The following is a 13,562-nucleotide window of genomic DNA, read 5'->3' as shown; positions in this document are numbered from 1 at the left end:
GAGACTTCTGAAATCCAGATGAGAACTCGGGGAGGGGAAGGCTGGGGGCGAGAGGTTCTCACACCCACCTGGTCCTAAGAATCACCATGCCTTCCAGACTCAAGTGTGGTCTCACTCTGTGTCCCTCATCAGACACCCCCATGAGATGGTAAGACCATAAACCCAAGATTAACACAAGAGATCTAGGGAAACGCAAGTATCTGACACAGAAGAGAGGAAGGCGCCTTGCTATCCTCCTCGGATTGGACACCACGGGGGCCTGGGATCTCCACCCCGACCCCATCTCGCTTCACTCATGTCTGTGATGGGGGATCCGCTGGGGAAGAAAAGAACCGAAAACAGAGCCTGCGGGCTGCTCGCCCCAGCCCTCTGTCACTCCTCCAGCTCCGGTGCAAGCCAGTGGGCAGCCAACCTCACAGCCAACTTGGCGGAACCACAGCACGAATGCCATGGGAGCTCTCGGAATCTGCAAATGGAGACCCCTTTCTCCAGCAGTGGGTTTAAAGAATTACCACCGTCCCACAAGTACGTTAGACATGTGTCTGTGGGCGGTGGTGAGAAGTAATTCTCTCATCTTACTTCTTATCCACAACAAATCACTGGAAAAAACTTCAAAATCTCTTCAGCACCAGACCAGAAACTGTGAGCCTTCCCTGGGAAGTGGGATGGAGAACTCTCTGTTTTGAAGCAGTAAGTGTATAGCAAGGAGAGGAGACAGGAGAGGGGCTGCAGGGGAACCAGGAAAGATGGAGCCTCAGCCACAGAAGCCTCCCTTCAGCAACGAAGGGGTTCTGCCTCCCCCATTTCCACCTGGCCACGCTGCTTCCAGAGCTATGGTCCAGCTCCCACAAGCTGAAACTCGGATATATTCCTCAAAAAAAAAAAAAAAAATCATTCAGTACAGCGGCTGATTACTAGCTTACAACACGACGTACTACTGGTTCTGGGGCTGGTACTGAGATATTTTGAGACTGTGACACCGTCTTTGTGGGCTAGAAAAGCCTAATCACTACCTACATCGCTGATCCTATCGAAGATTCATTCCAAGTTCCAAACAGATGACATAAATTTTTAAAGGAAAATCGTTGGGAGACATTGCTCTTTTTCAGGGAGCTAAAACGTCAAGTTTCGACTTTCACAGTATGCAGTTTATCTTAAAAGCTTCCCTATGAGAAATAGCAAATATTATAAGCTAGGTGACGACAAACCATAAACCTGATGATGTAGGCTAAAAATAATAGAACATATTCATGTAGTCTTTATCTTCACAGTCAACCACTGTGAAATAAACATGAACAGAAAGAGCAAGGGCAATCCAAATTTCCCTTAATCAAACTCATCACTGAGCCCGATACTAGGGAGAGAATTTTCCTTTTTTAAACACACAGCACAAGTCCTAAGCATGGGATATGAAACACGTTCTTTGTTCTTGAACAATTTAATCTTCTGGGAAAGGAAATGGGAAATCCTTAAATAGGCGTAGCTGCCTACTAAAAGCCCACAGTATTTTCTCACTAATTACACAAAAGCAAAATATTTATCTAAGGCAAAGATATCTTTTTGATATCTTACCATCTTTTTAATCTTACTAATAATGATGGTATTGGCAAAAGCAAAAAAAAAAAAGTAACTAAATTTAATCACTTGGGCTAACGATTATGAACACGTATTAAAAAAAGCAACAGGGCAGATTATCTAAATTTTATTGTCGTAAGAAATATAAACAGTGCATAGACATACCTATATATGGATGTTAAAAATTCCCACAATCTTAAATTCCAAACTGAGCCCTTCATCACTATCCCTGCCCTGTCTAGACTAGGAATTGCCATTTTCAGTTACGTTCTTAAAAACCCACGTGCTGGGTAGCAACTTCCCCTATCAGTCACACAACTGACTCTACAGAGCAACCTTCCTGTCACATGGTAGTCTAATTAAACCACCACGGGTGAACACAAATTAATAAAGCTGCAAATGTGAAAACTGTCTAAGTGACGTTAAGTCTGTAAATTTAGCAATGGAAGCAGAACTAAAATTTAGGTCTTCTGACTCTCACGGCCAGTGAACTTTCCAATTTCCAGTTTCATCTGATGTTTTCAACATCAAAGATGTCTGTTAATTATTATTGGAATCTGCCAGTATTTTCATCTGTATTTTTGATAAACAAGGGCATAAACCAAGCCTTTTTTACAAAATCCCTACCATTTATCTAGGAATATAAAGTGGCTGGATCACAGGTACTTCATAAATGCTTACTGAACTAAACCAAACCAGATGTTTTGCCATTTTTTCATTCTCTAAATCTGAGTAAATTCAAATTTTATCTTTAATCCTAATGATTCTCTGATAATAACGTACACAGAGAGATCCTACTAGGAATCCCCTGATTTTAATCATAAACTGCTCACTTACAGGGCACGGTCTTTGCTATGATACTTGTAATATTACGGTCCTGGTTTTTCTATTTCATTGTTAGATGTGCACAACTAAATTGTAAATTCCACTAAGATGGAGCGCTGCTATTGACTATAGATCTCTCTGAATACAACCAGACACAGTGCAGTGCTTCAGTGAGTAAACGCATATCAATTCTACTTCGGCTCCCATCAAAGTGTTAGCTGCTTACTCGTGCCTGACTCTTTTTGACCCCATGGACTATGGCCTGCTAGGCTCCTCGATCCATGGAATTCTCCAGGCAAGAATACTGGAGTCAGTTGCCATTTCCTTCTCCAGGGGATCTTCCCAACCCAGGGCCTGAACCCCGGTCTCCTGCATTGCAGGCAGATTCTTTATGGTCTGAGCCACAAGGGAAGCCCTTGGTGTCCATACTTGGTGGGAAAAAGATACCCTGACAACTAGCTCTTTAATTCCTAATATTATTTTTCACCAATTACCATACTTTTGTCTCTAGCAACCTTCACATCACTTACATAAAGATCCGCATGTATTAAATATGAAGAAAGTAAGGGGAAAAAATACATTTCTCAAAAGTACTAGTAACTCTCCAGAGACGCTATATATGCTTTCCGAAATTTTGACATCTTTGCTCAGGATATAGTAACTTAACTGTATTATTCCTTACACATCTTTGTTCACAGATGGTATGCACCCATCTACGCAGAACTGCTAAGACGGGGGAAAGAAAAAAAAAAATCTGTCATCATAGTGACACCTGCTGGTTTTTAGCTGTAAATTTTAGATCCTAAGTAAAAAAAAGATTCCTTAGCATCAACATTTTTGTTAGTAAAATTAAATGCTGTTTTCCAGCATTGGAGGCAGATGCTTTAACCTCTGAGCCACCAGAGAAGCCCCAATAATTTACTAGATATAATTAATTAAAAACAAATTTACTCTATACACAATTGACCACATCAGGTTTCTGTTTGTGTGTGAGACCACAATCTCACTGTAATTTTATGAACTGTTTTTCTAAAAAAGATACATCTCCAAAAAAGGTGCTTAAGCACTTCAGAGTACTGAAATTAAAAAAAAAAAAAAAGATTTAACTTGTGGTTTTCTACTAAAATTCTCTACAAATTCTATTTTAAGGGACTGCATTGTAGTAAGCCTTAAAAACATTTATAAAATTATTTCTCTGAAGAATTATAATTTTAGCAATACTCTCATAAAAGAATCTGATCTATGGAAAAGAAAACTTTTAACAATCGAGGTGTCATGGAGACATAATTATAACATATAACACCGTATTAGTTAAGGCGTACAATATGACGATTTTACCTCTATCAGGAAATGATCACAAAGTTTAGTTAACGTATCAGTTATGTTTTTCCTTGTGATGAGAACTTTAAGATCCACTCTTAGCACTTTTCAAATACACAACACAGTACTGCTAACTAGTCACCATGCTATACAGTACACCCCAAAACTTCTAACTCGATATTTTGTGACCTTTGATCCACTTTATCCAGCCCCTTGCTGCTGGCAATCACCAACCTGTTCTCTTCTATGAGGTTTTTGTTTCAGGTTCTAAATGTAAGTGAGATCATTTAGTATGTGTCTTTCTCTGACTTATTTCACTTAGCATAATACCCTCAAGGTCCATCCATATTGTCATAAATGGCAGGACTCACTTCTTTCTCATGGCTGAATAATATTGCATAGTGTGTCTATCCCATTCTCGTTACTCATTCATCCGCTGATGGGACACTTAGGTTGTAGTTCTGCGTGGACAAATCTTTCATCTCTTCACACTTATTCCTAGGTATTTCACTCTTTCTGATGCAACTGTAAATGAGACTTTCTTAAATATTTTAGACTATTTTATTTTTGGCTGTGCGGGGTCTTCATCGCTGTGGGCGGGCCTTCTTCAGTTGCAGAGCGCGGGGGCTGTTCTCCAGTTGTGGGGCACCGATGTCTCACTGCAGTGCTTTCTCTAGCACAGGCTCCAGGCGTGTGGGCTTCAGCAGCTGTGGCGCACAGGCTTAGCTGCTCCACCGTATGTGGGATCTTCCAGACCAGGAATCGAACCTGTGCATGTCCCCTGGGCAGGCGGAATCTTTACCACTGAGCCACCAGGGAAACCCCCTTAATTTCTTTTTGATAGTTCATTGTTAGTGAACAGAAACACAGCAGATTTTTTGTATACTCATTTTATATCCTGCAAGCTTACTCAATTTATTAGTTCTAAAAGTTATTTTTCATGGAGTCTGTGAGAGGTAACATCATAGAAAAAGTAAAACTCTATTTGCAGATGACACTGACTTCTATTATAGTCGAAATTTTTCACTCATAAATCATGTTAACACTTCTTTGGAGATTAACTTTTCCATGCCCACCTGATTTCAATTAGAACTGATTTAAGTTTGGGGAGGAAAACAATTACTCCAAAGGAACAAATGAAGCCACATATTCTCTGGTCACTTGAATTTTCTAGAGGCATAGTAATACTTCCCATGTTGGCTGCAGAGTGGATCTGCTGGCCCTGGGGCCCAGACACACCGCAAGGGGCTGGACCGCGCACTCGGCCCTTTTGCTTGAAGTGCTAGACCTCTTTCATCTGGTGATGGGCCATGTACTGGTCTCTTTCGAGTGGTATTCCTATTATATTCCAGCCTAGGGTGCAATCTGACCATCCAGCAAATAGTGACATAGTTCCTTTTTAAAATGATTCAGCATATTTTAGAAGACTCAAACTCACACTCAGGAATTCCCTGCCTTCTGGAAGCTCGCTCCATGCTATGTCACGGTGTGTACACGGGTTGGAAAAGAATTTCCAGGTATGAGACAGAATGAGAAGAGAGTTTATCAGAGTGGGAGATACTGTCAGGACAGCAGGTGGGCTCAAGGGAGAGCCGACCCCTCTCAAGGGCTAGTCACCAATGTTTATAGCCTCGAGACAGAGAAAATTCCTACTGGAAGGGTGGCCTTAGGTGATGGGTTAGGATGCTACAGGGTGGGTAACAGGGTGGTACTTCACCTAATAAGGGGTCAGGGAGCTAACTGGTGGGTTTAGATCCAGAGGCTCAAGGCAACAGTTGCCATGGCGATGGGTCAGTCCCAGAGATGTTTTGTCCTGTGACCTTGGTATAGGGTGCCACGTTCTTCACTTTCACAGAAGACATGTTAGTGCTTGTTTCTGCTAACCAAGAGAGGTCTAAAGAGGGCTTTCATTCTTATGAAAAAAGGTAGAAAACACAGAGCTTTCAGCGTTGATCGTACAATCTGTCACAGAGGCAGCGTGCACCGAGTAGCTCCTTCACTCAGCATCTCGGCATTAAGCTGCCACAGCTTTCAACTGTGTCTGGGAGCACTTGGGTTTTATCTCGATTTATCTGTATTTTGTGTGTCCATTAGCAAGATGTGCTCTAATGTCACTGCTTCTTCACTCTCTACCATCTGGCTTACAGAAGGTTGCACAGTAGGGAAGAGCCGTATCGACATCTCAGGGTTTGTAGTACTTGAAGTGTTCTTTAAAAAAAATGCAAACAACTATGTAACTGCGAAGAAAAACTGGGGACACATCTGTACTTTGGATTTTCATGATACCACTTTAGGAATTTTTTTCATTTAGAAAATTTATTGGTATATAGTTTATTTACAATGTGTTAGTTTCTGCTATATAGCAAAAAGTGAAACAGTTAATACACATTAAGGAGTCTTTTTCTGAACCATAAAAGTACTGTTTATCTGATGTGTTGCAGTCGGTTCAACATTAGGTGAGCAAAACACTAAATTCCCTATATTTCTACAGTCTTACTCTTTCTCTAAAAACAAAGTGAGCACATCTTGTTTAGAAGGATGAAGTAAGATTACATTATGTAAGGCACTTAAAAAGTACACTGTAAGCTGTGTTATACAGATATAATTATTATATTTACTTACCATAAATTGATTTTGACTATTTCCACAGATAGTTTGAATCCTGACTTTTGTGAGGATCAAAATAGTGTAATTATTAATTTATTGCTCTGCTGAGTGCATTGTGTTTGAAAACCTAGGTTATTTTCCTCTTGTTTATGGAACACAAATATGAAAATATCAGAGAAAATACGGCTTTGCTAAGGTGGACAGGCAAGTCACAAGAAAACATGGTTTTAGCAGTTAAAAAAATGAGAAGAACAAGAAAGAGCAGGCAGTAAGTGACAGACTAATTACCACCCTCTATTCACTGTATGACCTGAGTTACACCAAGTCAATAAAATATAAATCTCTGCATTTAACTGGAGTTGAAAATTAATGAAATAATTGTAAAACCTTTCTGAAGGACTAAAAATGCATTCTCTATAATGATCTAGCTTCAAATAGTTTGACTGAATTAACATTTAAATATTTTTTCTGGTATTTTTCATCCTGAGATAGACTTACAGCTGTAAAATGACAAAAAAAGAGGCTCAAGGGTACAATTTCAGAAAAGGCAGTCATTACGCCAAATTACAAAGCAATAAAACCCTTTGCCTTTTAATCTGTAATGGCAACCAAAACCCAATGTATTGAAACATATGTACTGTAGAAGACAGTTCAAGAAGTAAACAGAAATGTTCAGACCGAAAAACCTACATGTGACAGAAGCAAAAAGGGGAATTCACAATGTACACTGGAGGCATCTGTGATTTCTCCAGATTTTCATGGAACTTTGGGAATAATACCACAAATCTAGTACTTCTATCTACATACTTATAACAGGGACCTGGCACATTTTCACAAACTGCAATAATGTCCTAAAAAGAAAAAAAGAAATCCAAAAGGAAGTACTCAGGTAAGACTTACGCAGGTTCAAAACAAGACTACTATGCTCTTATTTGCTTTTATTAGCTCACGAATAGTAAAAAGAATTCAACAGAACAGACACAATCAAATTAGCTCACAGACAACAAGAACCCTAATAATAATAATAAAAAGAAACCACCAAATAGAAAATACTAGGGACAAGGACCGAAAGAAAAGATATCATCCTTTATACTAGAATACGGACATGGTGCTTTAGGAGGGAAATTTGAACATAATAAAATCAACGTATACCTATCTAACATGCCATTTCTTTTTTGGGGTAACTATTTTTTGACATTTCTAACTTTTTACTTTGTATTGGGGTGCAGCTGATTAACAATGTTGTGATATTTCCAGGTGAACAGTGAAGGGACTGAGGTATACATATACATATATCTATTCCTCCTCAAACTCCCCTCCGATCCGGGCTGCCACATAACACTGGGAGGCGTTTCCTGTGCTGTACAGTGTATAGTAGGTCCCTGTTGGGCGTGTCACACACTATTTCTGTACAGAGAAATGTCACTAGCTACTGAACACCTGAAATGCTAGAGAAAATTTAAACTGTATTTTTTTTTTTTTTATGGCTGAGTTCATGGCAAATTAATGAAACAACTGAAGGCAGACTGGGAAAAGCTCAAATTCCATGAGACAGTTTGGCTACAGAACTGATAACTATCCCAGGTCCCACCCCTGATGCTTAGAAGGACCCATTTTAAGGACTATACCTGCACGGCGGGCAGGAATCACGGCCTGGGACTGTTGGTCTGCTTGGGCCACCGTAACACAACTCCACAGATGGGCAGTTTACACACAAGAAAATTATTTTCACATGGTTCTGGAGGCAAGAAGTCCAAGATCAAGGTGCCAGAAAATGCCGTCCCGTCGAGCCCTCTTTTCCTAGTTTGCAGGCGGCCGCCTTCTCTGCTGTGACTATATGACCACGTGACTGTGCGCACACGGGTCTCTTCTTCTAAGAACACAGGTTCTGTCAGATCAGGGCCCCACCCTGCTGACCCCACTCAACCTGAATTACCTCCTTATAACCTCCATCTCCAAATACAGACGCAGTGGGGGCTGGGGCTTGAACATCTGAATTTGGGGACACGGTTCAGTCCACAGCAGGGCTGAGCTGGACTGCAGCTCCACGGATGACTCCCCAAAAGGCACCTCTCAGGGAGTGAGCCGGAAAACACCCTAAGTTTCTCCTCTTTGTTTCGAGTGGAGATACGAAGGATGAAAAAAGTCTCTGGGAATGTCTTATCACCGCCTGACACTGTTGTATGTTTGAGAAGGAAATTCAGAAGGCTTGTGAGTGTCGGAGAGCACCCACACACGCTGAAGGACGGCGAGGGGGAGCAGGGGAAACACAAGCAGAACTCTGACTCTGAAGTGGTCCAGGGTGAGCGGGGCCAAAAGAAACAAAATGGAGGTGCTGGGAAAAAAAAACACAGCAAACTTCTCTGTTGGAACATATCGAAAATTCCCCTAAATGGAGTTCAGAGGAATGTCAACTCACAATGACAACTCACTGATCATATCAGAAAACAAGTCATGTACTTGTTTCAGACAAAACAAACTACAGATTCAGAACCACAAAAAAAGGGTAAAAATATTGAAATTATCATATACAGAATGTAAAATAAGAACATTTAATATGTTAAAAGAAAAGAAAGAGAATAGGGGAACTACGCCAAATGACCAAGAAAGCCTGAGAAAGAACCAAACAACATTTCTGGAAATGAAAAAATATAATGACAGTTAAAAACGATAGACAGGTTAAGTACATCAGAGACAGCGGGAAGACGCAACTAGTGCTCTGGACAGTGGACGTAAGGAAATTATCTAGTGTTCAACACAGAGACAGTGAGGTAGAAAAACATGAAACAGAGACCATGAGAAAGAATGAACACAGTGACATGGTGGAACTTAAGTCCAATCTGATTTCCTAAAGGAGAGCACTGAGAAAATCAAGCTGTATTACTCAAAGAGCTAACAGGTGAAAATTCTTCATAATTCATGAAAGGCACCAATTCTCAGATTCAAGCAGCTCAGTGAATCTGAGCAGATTAATAGAGAGAAATCCACAGCAGACAGCTTGGAGTATAATGGCATTTGATTGTAGAATGTCAGAGATAAAGAACTTAAACATAACCTGAATGAGAAGACTGACTGCCTACAAAGGAATACTGATCAATGGAAGCAAGACGACAGTGGAACAGTATTATTATAAAATGAGAGAAAATAACTGTCAATCTAGACTTGTATACCCAGCTAACTTTCAAGGATAATAAAACGGTACACTTACAGGTAAATTAAACAAATACTGACTGTATACAATAACTATTTTGGAATTAAACTGAGATAAAACTAAAATTCTAGACACTTATTAATTAAGGGAAGGCAATCAGATTTTCGGAGAAGGCAATGGCAAGCCACTCCAGTACTACTGCCTAGAAAATCCCATGGACGGAGGAGCCTGGTAGGCTGTAGTCCATGGGGTCGCTAAGGGTTGGACACCACTGAGCGACTTCACTTTCAATTTTCACTTTCACACATTGGAGAAGGAAATGGCAACCCACTCCAGTGTTCTTGCCTGGAGAATCCCAGGGACGGGGGAGCCTGGTGGGCTTCCATCTATGGGGTCACACAGAGTCGGACACGACTGAAGTGACTTAGCAGCAGCAGCAGCAATCAGATTTTGCTCAAAAGTCTGATGTTCAGCGTAAGAGTGAAAACATGAAACTTTAGATTCTGTTAACTATGCAAACTAAAATTCACGGTAAGCACTAAAATGACAAAATTTTAGTTTTACCTTTTAAACCAGCAGAGAAAAAGTAAATGGAAAAACAAAAACTCAACACGGAAGATGGGAGGGGGACACCCAAGGGCAGAGAGATAACAAAATGGTAGAACAAAAAGCACAATAGGATGGTATGCTGCTGCTGCTGCTAAGTCGCTTCAGTCGTGTCCAACTCTGTGCGACCCCACAGACGGAAGCCCACCAGGCTCTGCCGTCCCTGGGATTCTCCAGGCAAGAACACTGGAGTGGGTTGACATTTCCTTCTCCAAGGATGGTATAAATAAACCCTAATATGTTAGCAATTTCCACAAATGTAAATCAATTAACGTCTCCAGCTAGATAGGAAAAAAAAAAAAATCTAGTTAGCTTTTAGTGGGTACATGAAAACACAGCATAAAGGTCTGAAGGAAGAATAGAGAAACATATACCATACAAACACTAACCAGCTGGTGTGGCCCATATAAATATTCCTTTCAGAAAAGGTCTGAAGGAAGAATAGAGAAACATATACCATACAAACACTAACCAGCTGGTGTGGCCCATATAAATATTCCTTTCGGAAACATAAGATTTGAAGGCAACATAAAATGATATAAAAACATTGTCAGAAATAAAATCTGTGACAACAAACATAAGATTCAACTCTAAACGTGAAAGATAAACAATTCTAAACTTGCAATACACTGAATAACAAAGTTTCAGAATATATAAAACAAAAACTAACACAATTACAGACAGAAATAAGAAAATCCACCAGAACAGAAAATTTTAACACCTCTTAGGATCTGAAAGATCAAGCAGAAGAAAAAGAACATTAAAATAGAGACAATTTGGCCAACACAATTAACAGTTTGGTCTAATGAACACCCAACAACTGGAAACATGCATACTTTCAAGCACTAACACAACATTTACAAAGACTGCCGTATTTTAGGTCAGATCCCAAATCTCAACAAATTGTAACATTTCAGTCTTATATGAATCTATTCTTGGACCACAGTCCAATGAAAGCAGAAATCAATAAGAACAGAACTTCAAAGTCTACATGTTAGGAAATTAGAAAAAAAAAATCCACAAATGCAAGTTAAAAAAAAAGAAATCATGACGGAAAATAAAAAATAGTTAGAATTTAAAAACAGTCATTTCTACAGCATTTTAAACTGACAAAACATTATTTCATTTGCTCATTAGAAAGTAATCCTGTGAGCCAACCAGAAGCCACATTCTCTCTGCTAGACAGTGTAACAGCAGAAATAACTATTAAAGCAAATTTTTATATATAAATAAAATACATATCAAAAGTGATTTAGAAACTGAGAAATATAAGTGAAAGTGTTACTACTAAAAATATTAAAAGGAAAGAGAACCAACCAGTTCTTTTAGAAGGTATATTAAATGGCTAAGAAAGTTACAAAGAAAAGATTTAGCATCAACGTTTAAAGCTCAAAAAGTTCATAAAGTCATTTTGGTTTAAGAAGGCCCTTAGATCCTCACATAGTATACACAAACTCATACGGTAAAGTCTTTATTATTCACACGAGATGAATGAGCACGGTCAAACGTCTATGCAGAAGTGGAGGAATCGTTGCTGCTCACACACACGGCCCTGGTTTCCTGGTTCACGCATCTGTTCAGTGGTGCACTGGCAATTAATAGCTCTTCTGAAACTGCCTACAGCACAAAGGGAATTTTCATTTACGGTTCCCCTCCCTTTTCATGTGCAGGATATTTTTGGAAGTATGTTTTCTTTTTCCATCCACTGAAAAGAGAATTAAGAAAATTCCAACATGCCTGCGTGTCAGCAAGTACTCTTTTTGGTCCAGGTACCAGAGGATGATGGATGAGCTTGTCAGGCCTACAGTAGCGGACAGAGGGAGTTGGCAGAAGTTCTGTGTTATTGAAAGAAATCTCAAATACTTATTTCATCTCCTCTATTAACTTTAATCACATTTTCAACATGCAGCCAAGAATGAAGCTTTGACAGTAAGCCATAAATTTACACAGGCAGGCATTGTCACTTTTCTGCAGGAGCAACACTAAGGTAACACCAGCGAGCTGGGTATTTTCTTTCTCGTGCCTTTCTTCACTGAAGAGCAATGAAAAAATTACCTGAAAGGTCTATCCATACCTCACATTCACTTGCCATAAATCTCTTGAAATTATTGCATATAATTCTGCTTGGTTCATGGTAAATAAAAAAAAAAAATCTATTTAGTTCCTCAATTAGACTGTTAAATGCAGATTTTTAAAGATCACAGTGATGACAGAATTGGTACATGTTTCATCATAATACACCTGCTTATGAGAACAGACGTTCAACACTAAAAAGGATTTACATTTAACATGGATCATTTGCCGTGTGGGCAAATACTTCTGGTTTTCTCAGAGCCAGGATCTTTATACGGTTCCAGAGGGAGGCCTTGGCAGAATTTGCTGATTACTCATTAAATGGCTGAAACATGTAGAGACGTTATTTATCTTACAAAGCTTACCCACAGCAAAAACAGACGTAAAAATGAGGTAAAGACTATGGGCAACAGTATGGTTCTTGGAAAGGTTAAAAGTCAACTGTGTTTCTGGTAAGTTTTTCCTTGTAAGCATGTTTTAAACAAAGCTGAAAACACGAGGTGTTGGAAGGCCACAATCTTAACAAGCGTGTCTTGTTAAGACACAGCATTATACAACTTCTCCCAATGGGCCATTCAGAGACCAGCGTGGCCCCATGTCACAGCAGAGACGTGGTTCTGATGCTCTTTTCTCTTCAATACGATCTCTGCTCCCAGGACAGCTGTTTCTGTCTACATTACTCATGGAATAACACTGTATACATTCCTTCAAGAGCCAACAAAGCCACGACAGCCAGACACCATCTCTGCTTCCTAAGCCACAATGATAAACTAACATTAACCCTGCAGAAGGATGAATTACAATTACTTCCCTAGGAAGTCTGTACTTACGGTTAGTTCTCTGAGATAATCTATCAATGGAAAGCAAGACTGGTACACATTAACTGAGAGCATGTGGACACCGCTTTCCTCCAACTCCCTCCCCTTCAAATGATCACTGAGAGGCACTTGAAACTGGAAAGATGTGGCACTCCTCTAGGAAACAGTGAAGACTCCAGAAGAGGGCTCCGTCTTCCGACAGAAGCGTGCCATCGAATGTATTGCTGAGCTTGAAGCAGAGGCTGAATGGTTTGGTGGGAGCAGTTTTATTTTGGGGGGTGTCAGTTTTTTCTCGCCTGTTTGTCCGGCTGTGATTCACGCCCTCAGAAGGCTGAGAACCTGGCCAGGCCCTTCTCCATCTCGGCGTACTGCTCTCGCAGCTTCTCCATGGCCTTCCTGTGCTCCTCGTCCACTTCTGCCTGCTTGCCATGCTGCTCCTTCATGAAATCCTCCCACTGCGTCAGGTGCTGTTTCTCACTAGCTATTAAAAGGTCATTATGAATCTGAGAAAAGAAAATTTGAAAGTCACGTGACATTTTCCAGACAATTATTTTGCCATGCAGGGAGACAAAAATAATTTTATCTCT

General features: G+C 40.0%; 1 protein-coding gene across 2 annotated transcripts in view; it reads right to left on the bottom strand.

Annotated features, from left to right (window-relative positions):
- Positions 1 to 9,844: 9,844 nt before the first annotated feature.
- The window catches only part of BLOC1S5 (biogenesis of lysosomal organelles complex 1 subunit 5), a 33,409-nt gene continuing 29,691 nt past the window's right edge, over positions 9,845 to 13,562 (bottom strand). The window contains exon 6 of one of the 2 annotated variants that reach the window (XM_088831441.1): positions 9,845 to 13,478. In XM_088831441.1, coding sequence (XP_088687567.1) covers positions 13,299 to 13,478 — 180 coding nt within the window. In that variant the 3' untranslated portion in view covers positions 9,845 to 13,298. The remainder of the gene's footprint in view (positions 13,479 to 13,562) is intronic. The other variant, XM_088831440.1, reaches the window with a different exon arrangement.

Source organism: Moschus berezovskii, chromosome 23, assembly GCF_049115385.1.
Source record: "Moschus berezovskii isolate FMDL1 chromosome 23, NW_MosBer_1.0, whole genome shotgun sequence".
In the NCBI taxonomy this organism is placed as follows: Eukaryota; Metazoa; Chordata; class Mammalia; order Artiodactyla; family Moschidae; genus Moschus; species Moschus berezovskii.
The sequence above is the reverse complement of the archived record's forward strand: the minus strand, read 5'-3'. Positions and strand labels throughout refer to the sequence as shown.